Raw genomic sequence first — 23,479 nt, forward strand, 5'->3', positions numbered from 1 at the left:
CCGGTGTGAAATTTTCTATATACTCTCATATTTGTTTCTGTATGTGATAATGTAGAGCAAAGATGTACCATAGCAATGGTAGTTTTAGAAAAAAATTTCAGTGTTTTTTTTTATACATTGACATAAAGGGAGTATTGCACATACATAATTTACACACTGTACTGAGTTAGCATTACATAAGTCACTGAACATTCCAGAGAAAATCTGCAGAAAAAATGTACATGTAAGTAAACCAAAGGCTGCTAAGTATAGATAATAATGTTCGGGGTTTTTTATGCCAAAATTACTATACGCTTATGAGGAATGCTGTAGCAGAAGGCAGTAAATTTGTGACTATTCAATTTTGAGGCCTCAATATCTCTGCAGCTAGGGCAGGTACAACAATAATTCCCTTTGCAGTGGAAACCTATATGTGTGTAGAATGCAAGTATGGGAGCAGAATTTAGAGCACATGCCTTTTTAATTAATTACTAATCAAAATTTGTAACACAATTCCAACTGCTTTTGAAAATGTATAGTTCATTTTGCTGCAAAATAACCAATAAAGGCCTAAAAACAAAAACCTCTTCCATACTTTCACTCTATAGTCATTAGTCTATGTCGGCATATCCTAAATATCACTTTTAATTAAGCACTTTTTTTTCTATTGTGGCCTTAAACAATAGGTGCTGAACTTAGGTTATCTCAAGAACAATGTGAGTTATAGGAAAACTAATTAAATATTTGAAATCAGCAGAAAAAACTGCATAACCCTGTGCAGTTTTATCAAGATCACTGAAGAAATAAACAAAAAATGTCTAAGACCAGTCTGCCCCCTTAAGCCTAATACCATTATTAACCTGTGATGTTCCTTTGTGCATGTCATCCGGGATAAAGCAATGGCAGCAGATTCATCAACAGACTCAAAGTGTACCAGCACGGATGCCAGCCAAGAAAGTCTTGTTCCTGAGCAGCCAAGTTTAGCCACTGATTGCAACAACGTGCCTTATTTAATCAACGCGGAAGCTTACAGACAAGAGCAGCCGAGTGACAGTGTGGCTCCTTCAAGCAGCACCGAGGCTGACAGACAAGAGCAGCCAAGCAACAGTGTGGACCCTTCAAGCAGCACTCAGGCTGACCGACAAGAGCAGCCAAGCGACAGTGTGGCTCCTTCAAGCAGCACCGAGGCTGACAGACAAGAGCAGCCCAGCCTACTAGATGTTCAAAATGGAAACACGTCTAGTTCTGACAACTCCACAGTGGACAAAGCAAAAACAAAAACACACAAAGTCACCTTGGGAACCCCTATGATTCTTGGATTCAGCAAGTACAAGTCACTTCCACCACGTGAAAACTTTGCGAAGGGCATGACTGACTACATCCCTTATGAAAACTTGCCTGGGGCTACTGGAAGATACGAAAAGCTGCGCACTATTCTTGAGAAAGTGCGTGCTATGCGGGAAGAAAGTGATGAGGATGAGGAATCGTAAAAGTGACTCAAGCTGGAAGTTCGCAACTTTGAGGGTCCCATTATCTGATCTGATGCAGAAAAAGGCCCCTGTTCTTAAGGCCTGACCGAGACCTCCAGGTAATCCAGCAGACTGAAGCAGCTCCCAGTGCCCAGGGACACTGGGGTAGTCGTGTTGTCTGTATGCTCTGAATTTTTCACTCATCCAATAAAATTTCAAGCAGCATCAATAAAGTCTTCGCTATACCCTTGAACACAAGTCAAATACCATGAGTAGCCTTAGTCAGCCTTATAACCACTTATTTGATATGTGCTTACAGCTATTTCAGGTGTTTTGCCTATTCTGTATTGCACCATGGCCCCTTCTCAAGAGAGTGTATTGCAGCCCTAATGAGGGTGCCTAGCAGTGGTGCAACTACTGTTGCGGCTAAATTTAGTATAGCAGTCATAAGACCATGGGCATTGAGATGAACAGCAGCAGCATCAACAGGTGAAGGTCAGACACATCCTTCATTTTCTTTAATTCCTAGTTCAAACTTCAACTGAAAACCTAGGTTTGTGGCACTACGTGCAATGTGTATGCAGTAAACTGCAAAACTTTATATTCTGTGGAGTGCAGAAGTCTGCTGCTGTGTGTCACGTATGAAGCTCAACAATGGCTGTTTTCCACTGTACTAGTATGTATAAAAACAATATTCAAGCCATTGGTTGGCAATGTACAAGTCACCCCAGCAATGCTAGTCATGAAAGGTGCAAGTTTGCTTCGTTATGTAGCCAACATACAACTTTAGTTGGATATTTTATAAGTTCACATATGTCGGTGCTTTCTCCCTGCCCTCTTTTTTTTTCTCTTTCTCTGTGATCACTAATATGCGTTAAAGGAGTACCAAAACGATCTTGAGGCACTGAAAAGGGGTCATTTTTCGTTTCTTTGTCGTGCACTGTTAACATGCACAACACTCTGGAGCTAGGCAAAAACATTTTACATTTCTGGTTTTCTCCGCCCTCTGCAACGGGCATTACCATGATGAGTCAATACATATCCCTATGTTTGCGAACTTGCATCCTGCATGCAGCCAAAATCACTGTCCGAGTCACTGGACAATAGTTCACTAATGGTTGTTTACCAGCAACACATAGGAATAACATTAGACGACAGAGTTGCTTCTAGTACATCATAGGTTGCTTTCCTTGCATCTGTGAACAGCCCTCGTTAATATTGACAGCTTGCAAAATATAGTTGCTGCGCATATGTGAGCAGGTTTCCACTCTCCGCTATTCCCGATCTTTCCTTCGCTTCTTTCTCGCAGTGCATGGAGTAACGTAATTACCACAAGGCATGATATTCCTGCAATGTATTTTAGAAATTTATGCTGCTCCCACACCTTCGCTGAAATGTGGAGTTGTGAACACGCTTAGTGGGAGAAAAGCAGTCTGGGAACAAGAAATAATTTTGCAGGAAAGTCAACTTGCAGCTCTATGCTAGGGTCTGCTCATGATTTTGCAAAGTGTCAGTTGAAACCATGTGTTTGTATAGTGGCAGTATTAACATATTCAGTTTATAGGCACTGTAATACTCAATTCACGGTTCTCTACATCAGTGCTTTAATTTAGAGTAACAACACCAAAATTTCTGCGATTCGTGTCACTGTTGTGCTCCTTTAACAGCATGTGTTATATGAGAATTTCCTGTAGTTCTAGAAGGTCTGTTCACATAAAAGACTTGAGCTATGAAATAAAAAATAACCACAAGATGTGTGCCTAGTCTCTTGTTGATAACATACTATTCCTCCAAATCAATGTAAGTGGAGTATAGGTTAGTGCGAACCTACCTGGAGAAACCACAAAATGAAGAACAAGTTGCTGCAGAAAGCTTGTGCAATAAAAATGCCATCCCTCTACTATGCAAAAATGCCTTTTTGTGCTTTGTGTTATTGTTGGCTTTTTATGCAGTGCAGAAAAATAGACTATGCACCATAACCAAATAGTATCGTGTCGTTATCAATTTGCTCGGTGCTTTCTGTAGCTGCTCAACAATTCTGCGATCATGCATTGGGTCTTCAGCAAAGTGGGAAGTTTGTACGTGCCACATTTTTTTACGAGTTTCCCAGCAGTTTTGCCACCTAAATCATATTTGTGCATAATGCAAAAAATGCAACACCTTACTGGCCTTGACATTTAGGGGGCGAGGGGGGTCAACCTAAATTTGTGATAGTATGGGGCCATTAAAGCCTGCAGGAGATGCTCAACGATTTGTGCTAGTTGCCACTGCACACGCACCACACCAGGTCATATGCTAATCTCTTTATGTATGCACATGTGAACTTGCTATGATGGAGCCACTGCTTGGTGGTTGCCTGGTGGAGCTCACCGACTCGCCGATATCCACGTGGAGCTCGTTCGCTGTTCTGCATTTCACAAGCTAAGCATTCACTTGCTGGTGTTCATGATACGAGGTACTATGGCAGGGTGATGCCTTTTTCGATGCCAATGTTTTTCATACTTTTCGCGCTTAATTGGCCTGTAGTCAGAGCTACAATCCGTCATAGTTACCGACTGGATCAACCAGCAGCGAGTGGTGGATGATAATACCACCATAGAATAAAGCATAAGGTGTCGGTGAAGTTTCCGACTCCTTACCACATCTAAGGTCACCTGCCTGTGCTACAAGGTTCATTGGGTCGGCACCAATCATTCGCTCAGTTACGAGTTACAAAACTATTCAGATGTTGCACAAATGCAGGCTCAGAGTTCAGTGATGTTAGTGCTTGTGATCTTTGACAACTCATACCAGAGGTTCCACTAGCAAGAAGGAATTTGACTTTAGCACACATACACATGCGCTAAGATACTTCCTTGAGAAGAAACACCTTATTGTGAAGAAGGGCTCACTTTTGTTTAAAATTTAGACTGTTGCTGCTCTATAAGGCCACTCAAACCATTGCAGACACTGTCAAGAGAGCTTGACCCAGGCGCTGCACTTGTTAGTCTACAATGGTGACTGGCCCCTTAATAACTTATGGTCATGTACCGGAAAGGGCATAGCCTTGAAGTGCAGCAAGACATCAGAAGTTGCCTATAATCTAGTCTCTAGTGATGAAGTGAACAGCTCACATAAATCATGACCGAAATTTCGGCCGTAAAAGAGTCTGGCTGCCTGGCGAATGCTGTGTCTTTCATTGTTTGGAGCTCCCTCCCAAAACTTGCTTGTTGGCATGAAGCATATAAAACGGTTTACACATGTTCTCGGGCAATGAGTGCATGTAGAAGTTCATTCCAGTCTCTATACATGTGTGCTCGTATTTTGTAGCAATGCATTGTGCCTTATTTTATGCTAGTCTTACCATCCACTATACTGTACATGGTCAGCTGATCTCATTGATAATGCAGCAGACAGTCACCCTGACTAATGGCCAAGTGCTAAAAGTATGAAGAGGCATTAGCATTGAAAAAGTATCGCTCCAAAGTACAGGCCCTAGATGTAGTACATATGCCAGGGACAGTAGCCTTGCATTTGAATTTCAATACTCCGTTACATTCAAGCGAGGACAAAAACCTGCCATGGAGTGCACTTTGCAGCCAAGCAAATGTAATGTATATATTCTGCTAACTCTATATTTGGCTATTGCGAGGACAAAAAAAAGTATGCTAAATGTGCTGTTATGCAGGATATATATATATATATTTGCCTAGCTTGAGCACCGTGAAGGTAGTGGTGAAGAATTTATTTAGGTCACCAGTATAGATAGGGCAGTATATGTAAAGGGCCATGCTGCCATAATATTACAAGCAATAGCAGCTTGGGAACTTTTGAGCACCCTGTCCATTTGAATAATGTATAACACACTTAGTTGTGACAGCATTTGGAAAGCTTATCATTTTCACCCATCACGCAATCAAGTTAACCTGCTCGACTGCTTGGTATCTCTGCTTGGCAAGTGGCTTTCGACTGGCATAATCATTTAAAACCACCATGGTTGGTTAGGCAGAAATAGCAGTCAATAAAATCACCGTAAAAGATTACATACTTCAACCAATGAATAAACAATAGGCCACTAAATTTCATTCAAAGTTATAACATTTATTCAGCATACTCAGTACAAAGAGGCTTCACCTCACTTGTGACGTGTAAATGTCCAAGGTGCCATAGCCCCTACTTGATGTGACCAATGCCTTGCTGCAGCATTGAAATAACATTTGGCTTGAGGTATACATATTTTATGTACAAAATAACTTACACACAATCCACAGGTTGCAAGGTGGCTGAATAACATAGGTGCATCTAATATCAATTCACTGTCACAGCATAGCATTACAGCATCTCCATATGTATTTATATAATGGCAAGAGTGTCCACACTATATGCATAACAAATGCAAAAAAAAATTGAGAATGTTTGCTCAGTTCTTACTTCTATAATCCCTGAGACTCCTTGAGCATTCTATATACAAACTGTATTAACAGAGTATTCAGGGCAGTAAGAATAAATGTGCAGGTAGGAAGGAGACTGGTATAAAGAAAAAAAGAAAATGTTGATGTTTTATTGCCAAGAATTTACAGAAGCAGGCAGGCATTCGGAAGGGTGCATTTAGCAGTGCATGATAAAGGCGTGTAAGGAAATATTCAATTTTGTGTAAGGAAATATTCAATAATCCAAACACAGTCACTCGGCTACAATAAAAAGGTAGGCAGTATCCCTGCCTTAAATAATCTGCACTCAGACAATAGTGTGATGATTCAACCAATAAAACTAACCATCAAACTATCAAGTGCTCAAGTGTGGAAGCCGGGAGCAGTACATTTTCCTTTCTGGCTTCATGGCAAATGTTCAGGCAGATGATAACCATTCCTCTGAAGAACCCTTTTTCAAGTTGTTTTCTTCCACGCTCAAAAAAATTACCCTAATTTACAAATACATGCCTACCTAAGCCTTCAGCAACAAACTAGAAGATAGCTGACTGGTTGTTCCTATGCTGTGAAAAAAAAAAAATCGTAACACTTTCATTCCAATTATGAGCCACTTTTAAGACTTTTCACAACTGGGTGTCACAATACACCACTTGTTTTAAATGCTAAGACACAACTATTCCTATTTTAAAATAAAAGTTCGTCAGTGCCTTGACAAGAGCAGAATGCCGCACTTCTCGGGATATAATTTCACCCATGAAGTATTCATGTAAACTATTAATAACTTCAAATTCCTATTTCTGAGCATGATGCTCATTTCAGTCCATTTTCATTCAAAACATAAACAAATAAATGTTTTTTTTTTCTAATCTTTCCTCAATTACAAGCATAAAAGCATTTAGGAATGTGCAACTGGTAAACAGCTGTAAATGCATTAATTAGGCCACTCGTTAGAAAATGATGGCCACAGTTTGCTGTATGCAAGGATGCATCCTATCTACATATGATTATAGAAACAAAAGTGAAAGAGCAGATTTTCAGTAAGGCTTCATTTTCTTTTCCTGGCATAAATGTGGGTAATTATGTCAAAGCACATTTGATGCAGTATCACTAAATTCTGCACAAGGTAGAAATACAGTCCCTGATGCAGAGTGAAAATGTGCAGCATACCTAGCCATTTTTAGAGTGTCGCATGAAATATTCAGTTTTTTAGAATGTATAGGTCAAACTGGCTTGTAGTAGAGTGTTAATTCTACAACAGAGCATGTTCATTGTGCCTTCACGAGCTTCTTCACCTACCAAATAGTATAAAAAATATGGTCCCTTGAAACATGCTACCTATACATAGGAATGCTTGTAAAATTCTGTACTAAATGTGGCCACATAAATACAGCTTTTTGTTCAATCTCCACGAAAGCAAACAGAAGGTATAAAATTATTTGGGTCACTGTAATGAGCCACATGCACACAATTTGCCAAAATCACTCGTAAAATCACACTGCTTTGTAATTAAAATTTTTAAGAAAGTCCAGTAAGATTACCAGCATCAAAAAGTCCCAAAGCTTGGTTTTTCTAACATTTCATCACATGGTCAAAACAAGCTGTACTTTGCTTGTAAAATGATAGTACAATTCATGAATAATTCTGTTAAGTTTACTTGTATAATTGTACTTTGCTTGTAGAATGATAGCACAATTAATGAATAATTGTGCTAACATGTTTAAAAAAGTGTTATCGAAGCTACATGACATCTCAAGTGAGTATATTAGCATTAAAAAAATTCATATTCTGTTATCTCTCCTTGAAGGGACACTAAAGAGCAACAATGACTTGCTTTGGATTGATAAACGGGACTTTGAGAACTCTAATACCATAAGTTTCACCATCATAAGTTCATTACTAGTGGAGAAATCGAAGGTTGAAGTTTCATTTTAAAACTTCACGCTGAAATTTCCACACGTAATGTCACTAATTTGAAAATGTATTTTTTCATGTTTTCACAATAATAGCTAGATGAAATTTTCTGAAACTTTGTATGCTTAATCTATGGCACCCACAGATGGCAATGTACTTCATTTTTATCGATTATAAGCTACATGGACCTAGTAGAGTCCTTCAAGATCTATAACCTTACGGTCTTTGGTGCGGGAAGGTGGCATCTCCGCTTGCTTTTTTCTGTTCCCGCATTTTCTCGCTTACCAAGCGTCATCTCTAGGTAAGAGTGGCATTTTCAATTATTGTCAAATTATATTTTCCTAATACATTGAAAACCGTTTCGCTCTTTAGTGTCCCTTTAAGCTTAGTCGATAAAGAAAGAAAGAAAACTTTTTACTCAGTGGATAAACACAAGGAAAACCGTTTCGCTATTTAGTGTCCCTTTAAGCTTAATGGATAAAGAAAGAAAGAAAACTTTTTACTCAGTGGATCAACATAAGTTTTGGGGCCTTTGGTTTCCTGTAGATGAAGCTAACTTGCGTCAAGCCAGCCTTAAAATGAACACAGTCCATTCATGTTGATTTTTTCAGGAAGCATTTTGGTACTAGCACTAAATCATGCTACAATTCAGGTTAGCAAATGAAAAAAAAAAAGAAAGAAAGAAACTGGTAGAACTGGCATACTCACAGAGAAGCCTATTGGCATTCTATCACATACACTTAATAGTTACCATTATTCTCATCATCTGATTTATGGCACACCGTTTCATGTCAGAATTTTTGAATATGCTTGCATTTCAAGTAGCATGCTATCCTATAATGTAACTTGTCACCAATTTGCAAACTGAATCCTTCTGATAAAGAGCTTGAACTTAGTGGAAAAGTGTTTTCCTGCAAACAGCTTGAGCAGCTTCCAGGGTTGCTGTAACCGTGATCATGGTTCTTATTCTATTCATAAAGCATGAAATGACTCATTGAACATATTTAGCAGGAGTGAAGAGTGTCGATTTACACACACATGAGGTCTAAAATACTGAATGAAGAAGTTTTATCAGACACAGCATAAAATGAGCAATAATAATTCATTATAATTACTTGCTTATCAAATTGTATTAGTATTTTCAGTGCTTCATTTTATATTGAATGATAAAACAGTCAAGAACACAATCTCAAAACAAAAGCATTAAAGCCATCATCCCAAATACCAAACAGGACTAGCATTTTAAACAAAGAACAGTGTCATAATGCCCAAGAGTGACAAATATTCCAAAACAGAGCATTCCTAAGCAAATTATATTTATCATCCAGGCTTAGACTAATATCAGTTCTCTTCCCTATATGTGCACTATATCCAAGAAAGAACTATTCAAAACTAAAAAATGAAAACTTTGTCAGAAAGCATACTTCAGTTTCTTTTTCTTTGGCTGGGAGGCACAAAAAGTTTTTTGGAGGTGGTGTGTGGATGTACGTATACCCAGTACGAGACCCTGCGATCAGGGCAGTCAGTAACAACAGTTTGGGCACCAAGTGTTTTAAGTCTGCAATAGCACCTTCATTTTTTACAAGGCACATATTTACAGGCCTCGGCCCTAACAGTGGAGTGCACTTACAGCAAACTGCTTGAGAGAGAAACCTTTAAAATGATCTTTTATGAAGTTAAGAGCTCACAAGTTGATAGATTTCATGGGCTAAAATGACATGCATGGCAATTTTTTAGATAATAAACTTATGGTTGTATTCTTTTAAATGACAGCATGGTAACTAAATCATTGTGGTGATGTGCTCAGTGCTTTTTTCAATCCTTTACAAATTGTTTTAAAAAATGAAAGCCTCTTAGTACTAGTTTCCTTTAAGCAGGGCCGCTGTAAGAGCATTCAACATTACCACACTTTCTAACCAATGTTTAACATGCCGCAAAGCTGCTCTAAACAGTTCCACAGTGAAAATAAAAGTTGTCAGCAATTTTAAATCTTTACTTTGAGTGAGTGAGCACAAGCATAAATGTGTTTCATTGTTAATGTATCGAAATGGCATGAATGTTTAGTTAATTCATTAACCTGCACTGTTCTATAAAATTTTAAAGTGTTTTCTAGTATTATGCAAAGGTATACATTTCTCACCGTCAGCTCAATTATGAATCTCACGTAAATGATAAAATCACAAGCTTTTTCCATTATTAACTCTTAACTTATTGAAATCCACAAATGTATGAAAATGTTAAATAACCTTTCTAAACCAAATTAACTCAATACACTTGCATGCATGCAGTCAGTTTTTACTCTCAATAAAACTGTTTGTTCAAAATCGACAAGGGGAAAATGGACATCATACATGTGTTTGAAAACCATGCTCAGATTTTCAATTTTGATTACACTCGGCAATCAAGAAATTTGTATTAGGTCAAATAGACTAGCAGCTAATACATTTATGTAGTGTTTCTATAAATTTTAGTAATTTAATGCTGTAACCATGCAAGCCAAGAGTGAAAAAAAGCACACACATAAATACATTCGATCATATTAGTGCCACATGCATATGTGAAGAAAACACGTGTGACCTGCCACGCATATTGTTGAGCAAGAATGTAAAAAATATTTATATATGCATGCATTGACAGCTGCACCAAATTACATTCAAATACATTATTGTATTTCATCATATGTACCTATTAGCAACCATAATGGAAAGGAAATGACATTTGAGTCATATATTTCATATGCCTGCGAAGTTGTCAAAACATTGGGCTGTATACAGTGGCACTGCTAATTACAATTAATACCATCACCGGCATCCAACTACTGGCATGTGATAAAACTTTTTGAACACATTCATACCCCAACTAAATATTTTCCACAGAACACTTACATGCAAATTACAATTGGAACAGCCTGTTCTGAGTGTCTACATGCGAGTGTAAATAAAATTTCAGGCAGCATATATTCTTTACAACCTGTTACTTTTTGTTTAAATATTTTACACCTCAATCTTTCTCACCAGAGGAACAAATTTTCACTCTTTTAAAGCCTAGGAAATGGGGTAGAAGAACAAAGCTTCACTCTCTTAAAGCCTAGGAAATGGGGTGAACAAGTGATCTCCCCAGCCTCATTTCATGGTACACCCAATTAGTCTCAACAGAGTAGAAAATGTACAGATATGGTGGCACTTTGCCCTGGGCAATGAAGTTTTTATGGACAAGTTTGTGATGGAGGCCTGATGTGGGGAACAAACAGGCAAACCTTTCAGCGGAGTGGTCCAGTTAGTGACAAACACTATGCCAGTATGGGTTGTTTAGGCCCATGGTGGTTGAACTCTCACTGTGCTTGTCCCCACATTGGCAGAACTGTTTTTCTCACTGTCGTTGTGGTCAACAAGGTCAGGATGTGTACACCTGCACAGTGGATGCCTAGCGTCAGCCTCTGCCTTGTGCTCATCCAAGTGAGTGCACTACATCACGCTCACACCCTGTGTACATACAGGGAAGAGCCAAAACATGGGCACACTGTCAGTCGACGTAGTGATGGTAGTGATGGTGCACGTGCTCATGCAAATGGTGGTGCTCGTGACGCTGAGCAGAAGGAGGTGGTGGACCGGTCAGCTGCTCGCGTTCTATCCAGCTGGCTACCTGGCGCATGGCACGCTGGCGCTCCAAGTCCCGCTCTCGGTGTCGGTAGTGGTGATGCCAGCCACGACAGGGTGGCTCCTCTTCATGCGACTTTGAGCGCCTATGTTGACGCCGCTCACACTGAGGGCTTGATGAAGCACCTCCACATTCATGGCCTCGGTCGAGCAATTGGTAGGGACATGGTGTGGGCTCTGGCCGTGAGGTGGCCTCAGCTCTGCGGGCTGCTGCCGCCTGCTGCGGTCGTCTGCGCATTACAAGGGTTCTAAGAGTTCGTATTGACATTCAGAGCCAATGAACAGAGTTAGTGGCCTACATTAAACATGAAACTACAGATTTGGCAAATACTTGCTGCATAAAAAGATTTCCAGAAAAAATTTTATTTTGTAGCTGAAAATAAATTCATTCTGAAATCAGTCAAGAAGCCTGTGATTAAAACCATTCAGCCCCTATAATAATCGAGAACTTCCTATGGCAATGGAAGCAGAAGAAACAGTCGGTAGCAAACAGTTTTGTTGAATTACTATTTTGGTGCTATCATTAACAGGTTTTAGGAACAGCTGTACGATTTCCTGCAGGGTGTATGCACTGATGCTTATTGGCAAGGAAGTACTGAAATTCACACCTGTAATAAATATGGTTGCTTCAGAGTAGATAAAGGACATACCCCACATGGCAATATTTTGCAAAGATCTCCTGTTTTATAGTGGGTGTTGTGGCTGCTATCAGAATATAATTTAATATACTTCTTCCTGCTGAGTTATGAACCCTTGTACCTATCTTGAATTGGGAGAAGCCCTTCGTACATCATTTCATTCCAATAAAGGCAGAGCTGTACACAGCTCTTCACTCTCAACATACTGTGTGCAAGCTATCACATTGCCAGAAGCAGCATAACTCTCTCTTAGCTTTGCTCTTGGAAGCTTGGTATGAGCACTCCACAGTTCTGGTGAATGTACAGTAGACTCTCAGTCAACAGAAACCTGTTCAACAGAACTGCTGCTTAAATGGAACAACTGCACCTGGCACGATTGGTTTCATACTTCAGATTCTCCACCTTTTTTTCATTTCTCAGTAAACGAAACTCCTGTTAAATGAAACACATTTTTCTGGTCCATTCTGGTTCAGTTTTTAATAAAAGTCTACTGTACTACGAGTATTTGTCTGCATGTAAGGACAGATCTGCATATTTAAGTTCAGTGTTGCTGTAATAACTCCATAAAAAAGCACAATAGAGTCAGTAAATTCAAGCATATACATACTATATGCATACGTGATGACGAGCATGTGTAGCCATGTGTGCGTGTGTGAGAGTACGTACATATATATGCGGTTATCGCTGTAAAGGTGCAAGGTAGAGCATGCTTACACTGAACTTCATTGAGTTAGCAACAGCTTGTAAATGCAAGCAACTTCTAAATGCAATATGCCAGGTAGTTTTAACAGCAGGAGGTGAACAGCCCATTGTGTATAACATTCCACACACTGGTGTAAAAACTAGCACATACTATGGGGAAATGAGAAAATATCCAAGCCTGAAAATCCCGTAGGACCCTTGCTGATTGCTATCCTCTCCTATGCTCCCCCTCTCTCGTCTCGCAACACTGAGGAAAGAGCATCTGCTAACCTACGCTCGCTCCCCCTCTCCTCTAGGCATTCCTCCCCACGACGTTTACACAGCCATGCGCGTGTGGGTCTCCTTCCCCTCTCTCTTTGCAACACCACGCAGGCAGCATCTGCTAGCAAGTTTTGTAATTGAAAAAAAAAAAACGACTGCTCGCACTGCATAACGGTTCAGTAGCCACCCTGTATATATAGGCACTGGATCTTGACCTCCAAGGTAGTGTCAGTGGGAGATTTCTCCTGTGTGCTGTTGAACAATGAAAATTTGCAGTGTGCCCATTAACTAAAAGCAGACTGCGTGCCTCTGTGTCCAACCGGAGTGTTCTCTCTCTCACTGCCCATTAGCAGCGATTGGCATGTTCCAGTAGGAAACAACGGCGCATCAATGCGTGCTTTGCGCCTCCCCAGGTTTCTCTCCTGTGCAACGCCGCGATGAACGCCAGTGTCAACGTTGCCGCCAATTTAAGCATGGATCAAAAAGCCATGAGATGAATAATGAGTGTGGCATAAAATCAAGTTGAAAGAACTACTGAAAAATCATGGCATGTGTTGTTCGCGACTGTTCCGTAGCATAATGAACATACAGAACACATTTGTGGTGGCGTGCAATAAGCAGGAAGGCTGTACGGTTGCTCCGTTTTTCACCTAGACTATGCACCCATGCAACATTTCTCGGACAACAGCATTCAGTAAAGCAACAGAAATTGTTTTCCAGGTTCTTATTTGGCAGGCAGTAAAACTTGACTCCTCCACCACTCTAACTGTGCAAAAATGCATGACACCAAGTTACTGGTGTTGAAAAGTTGCAACCACTTTAATATCAATGCTCAGTTATATATTGTTACCACATAGGAGCATTTCACTTTACTTGCATATTTTCAGCAGGATCAATATATTTTTGCCATGATGCATTTTAATCACCATTATAACAATGCACCCTACCTGTTATCTTCTGCAGCAGCTGATTGGTAGCAAGCCTTCTCTGTGCTCTCTTTCAGCCATTGCAGGAGCTCATGTCGCTGATGAACACGTGGCTTGACCCTCCGTGAGTGATTTCCCTGTGGTGACGCTGGCATTCCACCAGATGAGTGTTTGCATCTGTTTCCTGTTGCTGCAACATTTTCTGTCTGCAAAAACCCAATGAGACTTATGTTAAGGCCTCCACTTTTTTTTATCATAATGCCAATGCTAGTCAAAGTATGCAAATTTTTTTCACACAAAATGTATGCAGCCACAACATCTGCACTGACTATAAATGGCTTTGTTAATATGCAAAATAGTAGTAGAGACAGTTTATAAGATAGAACTTTCCCAATTTTTAACACCAAAGCTTGCTGTGAAAGAACAGCGCATTCTCCTTTTTATTTTTCCAGCAAGGTGAATCGGGCAGCAACACAGGCACATATGTATGCACATGAAACAAAAACTGGTATCATAGCCTTCATTGTGTTCTCTTAAGAACAGCACTCAATACAGTTCACAAGGCGCAGAGAAGTAGCCAGTTGGCTACTCGTGAACCACAAAGCTCCGGCATGCATCGTGCATCGTAAATGGCATTCAACTTGACATACCAGTTATGAAAGTAATGTTCTCTGTGTACACAGCAAATATAAACTTAATAAATGTTGCTGATGACTATGGTGATAGCCACCAATATTTGGCCAGTCAGTGAGTGCCAAAGAAATCACCAACCTGTGGAGGAAACTTTCGGTGCACAGGAACCGAGAGGCTCTCCGGTGCTCTGCGACTAGGAGGTGGTTCATCTGTTAGCAATGTGCAAGCTGTTGGGGCACTACTGCGTGCTGAGGACTCTGAAAGTGGTCGAGTCTGTGCTGCGCAGCTGTCCTCATCTGGTCCAATGGCAAGTCTCACTTTGATAGTTCGACTACCCGACTTTGGCAAGCTTTTCTTTCCAAGTGCATCATAAATTGAACGAACGAGGCTTGCAATGTCCTAAATAGAAGAGCAAAATCATTTTCATTCCTGCCGCATACAAAAACTAGTGCAAGCATTAGTAAACACATCATGAATGTGCACACATGCGAACAAGCATCACTTGTGCACGCTATTTATGACTGTGTGCAACTAGTAATTCACTCGGTAGAGGCACAAGGTACACATTGTGAAGTATAACACACTAAACTTAAATTCTAAAGTATCACTTGGACTTTTCCAAGTAACAAACAGCAAGGCACTGAGATTGCAGAGCTGTGCTGAGTATAAAGGCATAACCTAAGACATGATATAAAGGCATAACCTAAGTATAAAGGCATAACCTAAGACATGATATCCGACTGGTAAGAAAAGTTAGCTAGTGAACAGAGATGGCTGGAGTCGGAAAGAGCACCAGCATTTAGAAGACATACAAAGGAAAACATTAGGTTGACCTGTATTAGTGAATTAACGCTTCTAAAACACCAAAAAATGGCACAGAAATGAGACGTGTCATGATAGGACCTTAAAATAACCTTCTACCTCCTCTGTAAAACAGTCTATTCCTCTAGCTGCTTTTACTGCCACAGGTTCACTGTATTGACTTTGTTTTCTACATATGCACTCTCCACATAAGTGATTTTCTATAACTTGTCTCCATGACAGGTTTTTTTTTTTTGTAATTTGCAATGCTGAAACAGCAAACTGTTCCAAGAAAAATGCACCACACTGTATTTTAAAGGGGCTTTTAGAGCACGAAATAAACCTCAGTAGTGCAAGAAAGTACTTCAAATTTAAGATGCCACAGTGATGAACCAGCAAGGAGGCTTGAACACCAATTTCAAGAAATGGGACTTTGACCTCACCTTCTATTCCCAATAATGACAACCCTGATCATAAAGTCAACAAAAAAGAATTTTGAATGAGTACCTAATGAATGTAATCTGGTTTTCCATTTGTTCATAATAGTTGCTCTAGGTCATAGCACAGCTGGAAACAAGAGCTGCCTGCTAAAACAGAATAATAATGGTTTATTTTTGAGGTTCAGTAACATGAAACAACATAATGGGTTATGATGATCATTATAGTGAATGGCTGATTACACGGAAAGCTCCTGCAGTTTGCAGTTATCTCCTATCAAAATTCAGCCATCGAAGCTAAGAATCACATCATCAACGTCGTGCTCAGCAGCTAAATTCTATAATACTGAACCACCGTACCACGCATAAAAGCCTACTCACATCTTTTGTTACCTTGCCATGACCATTGAAGTCGTAAAGAGTGAAGGAGAACTCCTGCCTCTCTTCACCATGGTGGGAGTTATTGCAAGACACATCCTGCATAGAGAAAAAAGAAACATCACATCTATTTATTCTCCAAGTCCTTATTGCACAGAACTCATTATATTCTTTTTATTATTAGCAGTCTATTGGAGATTCAACTGTGTCCGCATTTGTTATACGATAATATTTGTTATTTTTTACTCTACTCATTTGTTACTCTACGTACATATACACACAAGTGTTAAGGAGAAAATGCTATGAAAAGCACAAAAAGTGGAATGATCCATAGCAGCAAGTCTGGTGAGATATACGTGCCCGAGTGTCAGTCTCCACCCAGAGCATTCCAGCATCAGCTAATGTTTGGCAAATTCAACTCAAAACCTGCCATATAGCCGATGTGTCTCATTTTTCTTATCGTGGTTCTTCCGGGAGCTACAGTTCGATTTGGTTGCTGGTCACTACAGATTTAGTTGTAAATGCTTAGCATGGAAACACAGAGCTAGTTCTGGTCGCATAGGCTCACATTCATATGTAATATATCTCGTATCAAAGTGTTAAAAGGTCCCTGAACTTTTTGAGCCCTTTTATTTCCCAGTAGAATTATGCAATACTTGGAGGAAAAAGTAATTTCTTATTTATAAAGTATCAGTTAAAAATTGCAGGGTTAAGGGTAATTTTTTTCTGAAGCTCTGTAAAAACAATACCTTCCAACAATCTAAACTAGTATGTAGATACACTCATATCTCACTATAACAAAGATACATCTTGCAAGAGAATAAGTTCATTATGTCAAATTTATTATAAAGGTTACTCCTAACACTGTATCTATTGAAAGACAATTTCTCATTTACTTCTTTATAACCGATATTTCAGTATATCCATGTTCGTTATAATGAGATTTGAGTGTACATTACTATTTGGTCAAACTCAATGTATTTTCACAATGCTGTATTATTTGCATGCCTAATATGTGTCATTTATTTATGTGTATCTTCTATCACCTGTAAATAAACTCTGACTATACGATGCTTTTCTGGTCACGAAACTCCTCTGTAACATTATGGGAAGAGCCTTTTATGTCAGCGCAGTGGCGGTGCTAAGACCACAAAGGGTGCATTGAAGAGAGTTTCATTGCGTATGGAGAGCTGGTCGACCTGAAAAATCCAGCAGAATCAGCACTAATATTTCCTTGTTTTTCAGCATTTGTGTGACTGACGGCTGTGATAATTGCATCCAAGGTCATGGATGATATATGTGAATTATGATGCCGAAGATATGCTGTTGTCGCTCAGATTACAGATGTACGAGTGAAAAAATGTCATTTAGTTCGCCTAGGAACAGTGATGAGACTGATGAATGAGAATGTGCAATACCACGAAAGGAAGCTGCTGAATTCATTTTAGATTCTAAACATGTTAGAGTGCGAGAAAGCTTTTGATGCCAGTTATTTTTTTTATGTTCTTGCCAGTCTATTAGGTGCTTCGCATTTTTTTCTTGTTTGCACATGTTAAAAAAAGTGTTTTTTTTTTCTATTTCCATCGACTTAATGTCAACTAAGCTAATGTGTTTCTTTTTTTTTTAATTTGCATCACTTTGCTGGTTTTTTTTTTTTTTTGTTCCTTCAATACCTTTCTTTCTTCATTTACTAACCTTGCACAGCGTTCTACGCTAAAAAAGTGTCGTTCATACCTTTCTGTTTGCTTAGGTAATTTATCAGTATTTTTTCTCTCTCTTTCAATAGTAACATTCTCTGTTTACTGTAAATTAGTGGATTGACAGTGTGATGTTTTTAAACATATGCATTGAAATAAGCAATTATAAAAAGTATAAGCTCGATGGGCATTAGTGCTTCCTCTGCTTGACACGTTTCTCAGTATTTGCCCATGTTGACTTCAAGTAGTTGCACAAGAAGTCAAATACAACAAGTACACTGCACAATCAACACCACCACCACCCGAACACGTTAAGACTATGCCAAAATGATGCCACTCTGCTTTGCCATTTATAGTTGAGAGTGGCTTATACAAAGCCATTCTTCTTTCGAATTGAAATGACTGAGAACCCTTTTTGCAATAAATGTGAACCTTTTTTGCAATAAATGTGAAAGTGAGGAAACATTAGAGTGCATCTTCCTGCTACTGCCCTCGCAACAATGTGCAGAGAACACCTCCAGCAGCTGCTATAGCTTGCATAGATGACGCAGAAACCATTCTGAAATGTCGACCTGAAAGGTCATCGCGGATGACCTCTCAGGTCGCTGCTTAACTTCTTGAAGGCAGCAGACTCACACTGGTGATTATAAAATGAATGTGTTATGATCACTGTGAAGTGTGAGTTTGTGTGCATGCTCCCTGCCCTCCCTCTCTTTCTACATCTCTAAAACTCTCAGCCCTTTCCCTTTTGTAGGGTAGCATATCAGTCCTAGAATAGTTAACATCCCTGCCTTTCCTTCCCTTCCTTTTCCTTTCCTCCCTTTCTTGCCAATGTTACATTTTTCACATTGTGAATAAATTGAAAGTGCTACATAGCTCTGCTTGTGAACACATGCGCTTATTTTTTCTAGATTAAAGAAACACGACTTCATTTCATTTATTAAGTCTACCCTGTGAGCAGTTTTCATCAAGAAATTCCTTGCATTGCGTGGTGCAAACGTAGTCGATCTAAGCAGTCAAAGATTTGTGAAAGTGCCACCATATCCGACTGCCCTTGAACACTAGACAATGTAAAGTGCAACATACTTTCGTTCTTGGAATTTTGTCTATTTAACATGTAGCTTTCAAAACTACATGTCATAAATGAACAGAACTGGGTTGCAAGCTCAGAGTTAAGGCTACGCCATAGATCCTAGAGATCAGTGTGTATTGACATTGCACACGGATGTTAACCTTGCGAAAGATTCATTCCCATTTCAAGGGTTGCAAAATATGTGTGTTCGGTGGCAGCGAAGTGAAGTTAGCTATTATAAATTGTAAACACAGAAATGCAGAGCTTTTCTTTTTTGTAATGCGGCCATGTACCCTGACATTGATAGTCTGGTTGTAAATAGCAATCAGCACTGGCTCGATTCTCGCTGCGAGATTTCATTTTGCAAGTTGGTGAATTTATAGAACTTGTGCAGCGCTAAAGTCCAAGTAAATATTGTATGCCTGAGTAAATACTTTTGTGCTCCACTGCCTTAAGTAAGGAACCGTGCTGGAACAACATATGCAGTGAATATTGCTGCGTACAATACAATTAGATCCATCGCAGCCTCAATATCTAAAAAAATATACGTGAAAGCCAGTTCTTCAGATGCATATGCAACAGCCACATTGTATGTCAGTTGCTAGTTGAATTTTTGCGGTTTGGTGCAAGGTAAATCATTGCCTTGAACCGGCACAGCATTCAGCTTAGAGCAGCATGTGTGCACAGATGCCCCCACGTTCACAGCGGTGACCCAAGCGGTTGTCAACCCTAGCAGCGGTGTATGAAACTACAGGAGGAGTTGCACGACCAGAAAAACATTGAAAGACTCTAATACGATTATTTGAAACAATAAATTTCTTGTGACCTTTGCATGATGCTGCATGTATAAATTATTTGATTGCAATGGTATGGCATTAATTCTGACATCACAATGAAATAGTCCATGCATTGTGGCATGACATGTATATGAATTAAGCACAGTCTGTCCATTCTATGTAAGACAGCAGCATGATGAGGTCCAGTTGGTTCATAATTAGAGCAGAGGATGAAACTGTGCGATAATAACAAAGATGCCAAAGGAGTGTATTCCATAGTGCAAGTGCTGACTGCCAATTGAAAGTTTATTATAAGAAAACTGGCCTTTTATATATTCTCAGAGTAAACATGATTACATCACTCATAATCACTAAGTACAGTCACAATCTTTCTTTCAAAAAGGTTATCAGGTTGAAAAAATAATATGAAAAAATTCTTTTTTTTCCTCGGAATTAATTAAACTTACTATTGTTTTACGTGATACATTTACACAAATACGAAAAGTCACATTAAGTACACAATTTTTAATATTAGATTTAAAAACTGGTCTTATGTCTCTGGACTTGTGATCTTGTCATATATATGTTTGCCTTCAAATTTATACAAAAGATTAAGTGAACTCATTGGGCAGTTGGTTCAGATCTTTGTAGCACAGTGCTGCACATTGTTTTTGAAATGAACTTAAGGTCACTGGTGTGCACTTAGCCCAACAGGATCTAGTTTCTTTGTCCCAAAATAGGGTGGCTAGCGTGTGTACACTGTAAATGCCATACAAATTAAGAAAGGTTGGTAGGTAGTTTTGGAGTGCGTAGAGAAATCGGGTTTAACTCGATTCTTCTGAAAAACGTTTATAGTGTAATAATTAGATAAAACCTGATTTCACTCAAAAGCAAACAGCCCTAAATATGATCGATATAACACATGTTTGCTTTGAAAATATGTGAAAGGCAGTTTTTCGGTAAAAACTTGCAGTTGGCAGTCAGCGCTGATCCTGTGGCATTCGTTTCTTTTGCGTCCTTCGTTTCTTTTGCGTCCTTGTTCTCATCACACTGTCACATCCTCTACTCCTACTGCACCATAAACTAAGTAAAGTGCCTTGCACTGCCCTGCTATACAAAAGACACTAAACTTTTCATCCTCACATTGTTCACTTGAAAAATGCATACACATCTCCTTCCGCAGTAGTGGCTACTTTTGTGTACGCAAGTTGTTTAATGCCAGTCATGTCAGCTTGTGGCAAAAAGAGACCAAGATTACTGATTGGTTGAACTGAACTTTCTCTATAGTCAGTTTGTCTTGACTTTGACGCCAGTGTGCTGTGTATGATAGCAGTCGATCTTTTTAGTGAAGGCAATATGATGTTCGGCAGGTTGTTCGATGTGCCGCGTATCAGAACCAATGTCAAGAGGACTACTTTTCTTTTCTTGAATTGAATACGACCAGTGCACACATATGGAGCATTTGATATCAATTCTTTTTATGTCTAAATGGAATATGACTAAAAGGAGAATAATTATTTATTTAATTATAAGTAAATTACAATTAATGACTGAAACACACATAACAATACATTCCTTTATTTTCTTTTTTTATGTAAAGTGCCTTTAACAATACACTCCTTTATTTTCTTTTTTTTTTCATGTAATAATAAGTGCCTTGGAATTAAGCTATGTGAATTTGGCCCATTCGTAGACAATGCATCATAGTTCATGCATGAAGGGGATATATACTGCTGTAATTATATGGAAGCTCAGCCTCAATATCAGCAGGGATCATTTAAAAGATGAATAGTCTCTTATATATTTTGGCTCTGATACAATAGCAAAGATTGGTCAGATTATTTGAAGGAACAGTGAAATAAAGTAAAAAAAGATGTTGCAGCACTTACAGATAATTGAAATGAGACAACTCTAAGTTAACAGCACATGAATGCTATATAAGAATATACTGTAGTCATTAAATTTATTCATCTGAGAGTTACTGCATATATTAAAGTACACATTAAGTGCAATACATATGTAGTGGACTTTCCTAAGTTTTAGGCAAAAGTGGCTAATGTACCTAACTCTTTATATTCCGCCAGGCAGCTAGGTGACAATATCAAAAGTACTTCGCCCAATATAGGTTTAGTAACGCTATACTTTTAGTAATCTGTGAGCAGTAATATATATACTATATCGCCAGGCCTATGCGAAACGTGCAGCACAGTCACAGCAAAAGCGTGAAGCGCAACCTTTCAGAGCTCTTTATAACCATTCTTTGGGTAAATGCTAGAAGCACAGTTTCTGGGTACCCACTATGCCATAAATAATCATAATTTTTGTATAGTAGGCCGGCATGCACTATGCGGTCCTTCGTCATTCTTTGGAGGAGCGTGGTATGCACTGAACACTTGCAACAAATTTTTTACGAATTTTGTGTTGCATTCAGCGGCTGACGACAGTAAGAGAATTATGCCTGAAGTGGGTATGTGCCACAGTTAATAGGTGATGAAGAACAAGCTTTTGTAATGTGTTTGAGGATTGGAAGACCCACTCGTTACACGATTCGCATTGTGTGATGCGCCTGGTTGTTCCTTTGCTGTTATAAAATGTTTTACTACTCATATTAACGAGATTCCTTTCCCAACAAAAAGCCTGCCTAAAGCAAGTTTGCGAAGGATACCCACACACCGGTGTGGCTCAGCGGTAGGATATGGGGCTAGCATGCAGTGGACCCAGGTTTGAATCTCACATGGCACTACATGTCTTTGGTGTTTTTTTATTTGATTTTTCTTATTTCGTACGATATTGGTTACAAACACCAGCGGCGGCGGACAACTACGGCGCTGCACGTGATCTGGGTTCTGATCTCATAACAGCTTTCGTTGTAATTCAAGTCCTGCATATAGGATGCTACATTCATAATAAATACAGAACCACACAGTGTGTAACAGAAATCCAAAACTTAATATACATGAAACCTCAAGCAACAAATCTGGGGTACCAGCAAAACTTGACACTTTACAGATAGCTTTGAGCTCCATAATTAGTGCAATGCAGCTAAAACTCGAACTTTCACTCCACCCATTAACACTACGTCGTGCCATGGCCGTTTTGTCTCTCATAAATATACCAAAGCCGATCACCCCTACCACATTTACAACGTTACTCTCACTTATCGCACAGACTACACAATGACTTCAGCTACTCCCGCGTTTATGGCAACACTAATGCTTTTAACTACTCATCCCTCCTGCGTGCCATACGATTGTGGAACAATCTTCCCAATAGCATCGTCCTTCAGCATAATCCCAACATATTTCGTGAACATATCATCCATTTCTCTGATCAATCTTAGCTGGTCCATTTTGTTTCATGTTTTTTGCAACCCCTTTTTATTTATTTTTTACCAATTTTTATTTCATCAGAAAAGTGATACTCTTGTTTTTAAGCTTTGTTGTACTAGATATTATTTGACTATATGAACTAAATTATTTGACTAGAAATTTATAGACTAGAAAATAGATTAGCTTTGTACTAGAAATTATTTTGCTATGCTAGTAATTGTTTGTTTTTTATTATTCTCCATTGTTCCTACTTCTGTGTACTAACCGTTTTTGATGTCTTCTAAATTGTTCTTACTTTGTATTGGCCCCCTTTACACAATGTCTCGGTGAGGCCTGTAAAGGGGCTCTGCAACACTTTTTAAGCATGGTCAGATTTCTTACACTCAGCAGCATGTATTCAGGCAT

General features: G+C 39.1%; 2 protein-coding genes across 7 annotated transcripts in view; one reads left to right on the plus strand and one right to left on the minus strand.

Moving 5' to 3' along the window:
• Positions 1 to 3,201, plus strand: part of LOC119176524 (zinc finger CCHC domain-containing protein 8 homolog) — an 80,706-nt gene extending 77,505 nt beyond the window's left edge. For all 3 annotated transcript variants that reach the window (XM_075877810.1, XM_037427861.2, XM_037427860.2), the window contains one exon: positions 877 to 3,201. In XM_075877810.1, the coding sequence (XP_075733925.1) occupies positions 877 to 1,469 (593 nt within the window). In that variant the 3' untranslated portion in view covers positions 1,470 to 3,201. The remainder of the gene's footprint in view (positions 1 to 876) is intronic.
• Positions 3,202 to 5,507: 2,306 nt separating this feature from the next.
• The window catches only part of LOC119176528 (uncharacterized), a 63,672-nt gene continuing 45,700 nt past the window's right edge, over positions 5,508 to 23,479 (minus strand). For all 4 annotated transcript variants that reach the window (XM_037427866.2, XM_037427865.2, XM_037427868.2 and 1 more), the window contains 4 exons: positions 16,204 to 16,299; positions 14,723 to 14,983; positions 13,973 to 14,157; positions 5,508 to 11,654 (listed from right to left, as the gene is read on the minus strand). In XM_037427866.2, coding sequence (XP_037283763.1) covers positions 11,291 to 11,654; positions 13,973 to 14,157; positions 14,723 to 14,983; positions 16,204 to 16,299 — 906 coding nt within the window. In that variant the 3' untranslated portion in view covers positions 5,508 to 11,290. The remainder of the gene's footprint in view (positions 11,655 to 13,972; positions 14,158 to 14,722; positions 14,984 to 16,203; positions 16,300 to 23,479) is intronic.

This window comes from Rhipicephalus microplus, chromosome X (assembly GCF_043290135.1).
Source record: "Rhipicephalus microplus isolate Deutch F79 chromosome X, USDA_Rmic, whole genome shotgun sequence".
NCBI classification, from domain to species: Eukaryota; Metazoa; Arthropoda; class Arachnida; order Ixodida; family Ixodidae; genus Rhipicephalus; species Rhipicephalus microplus.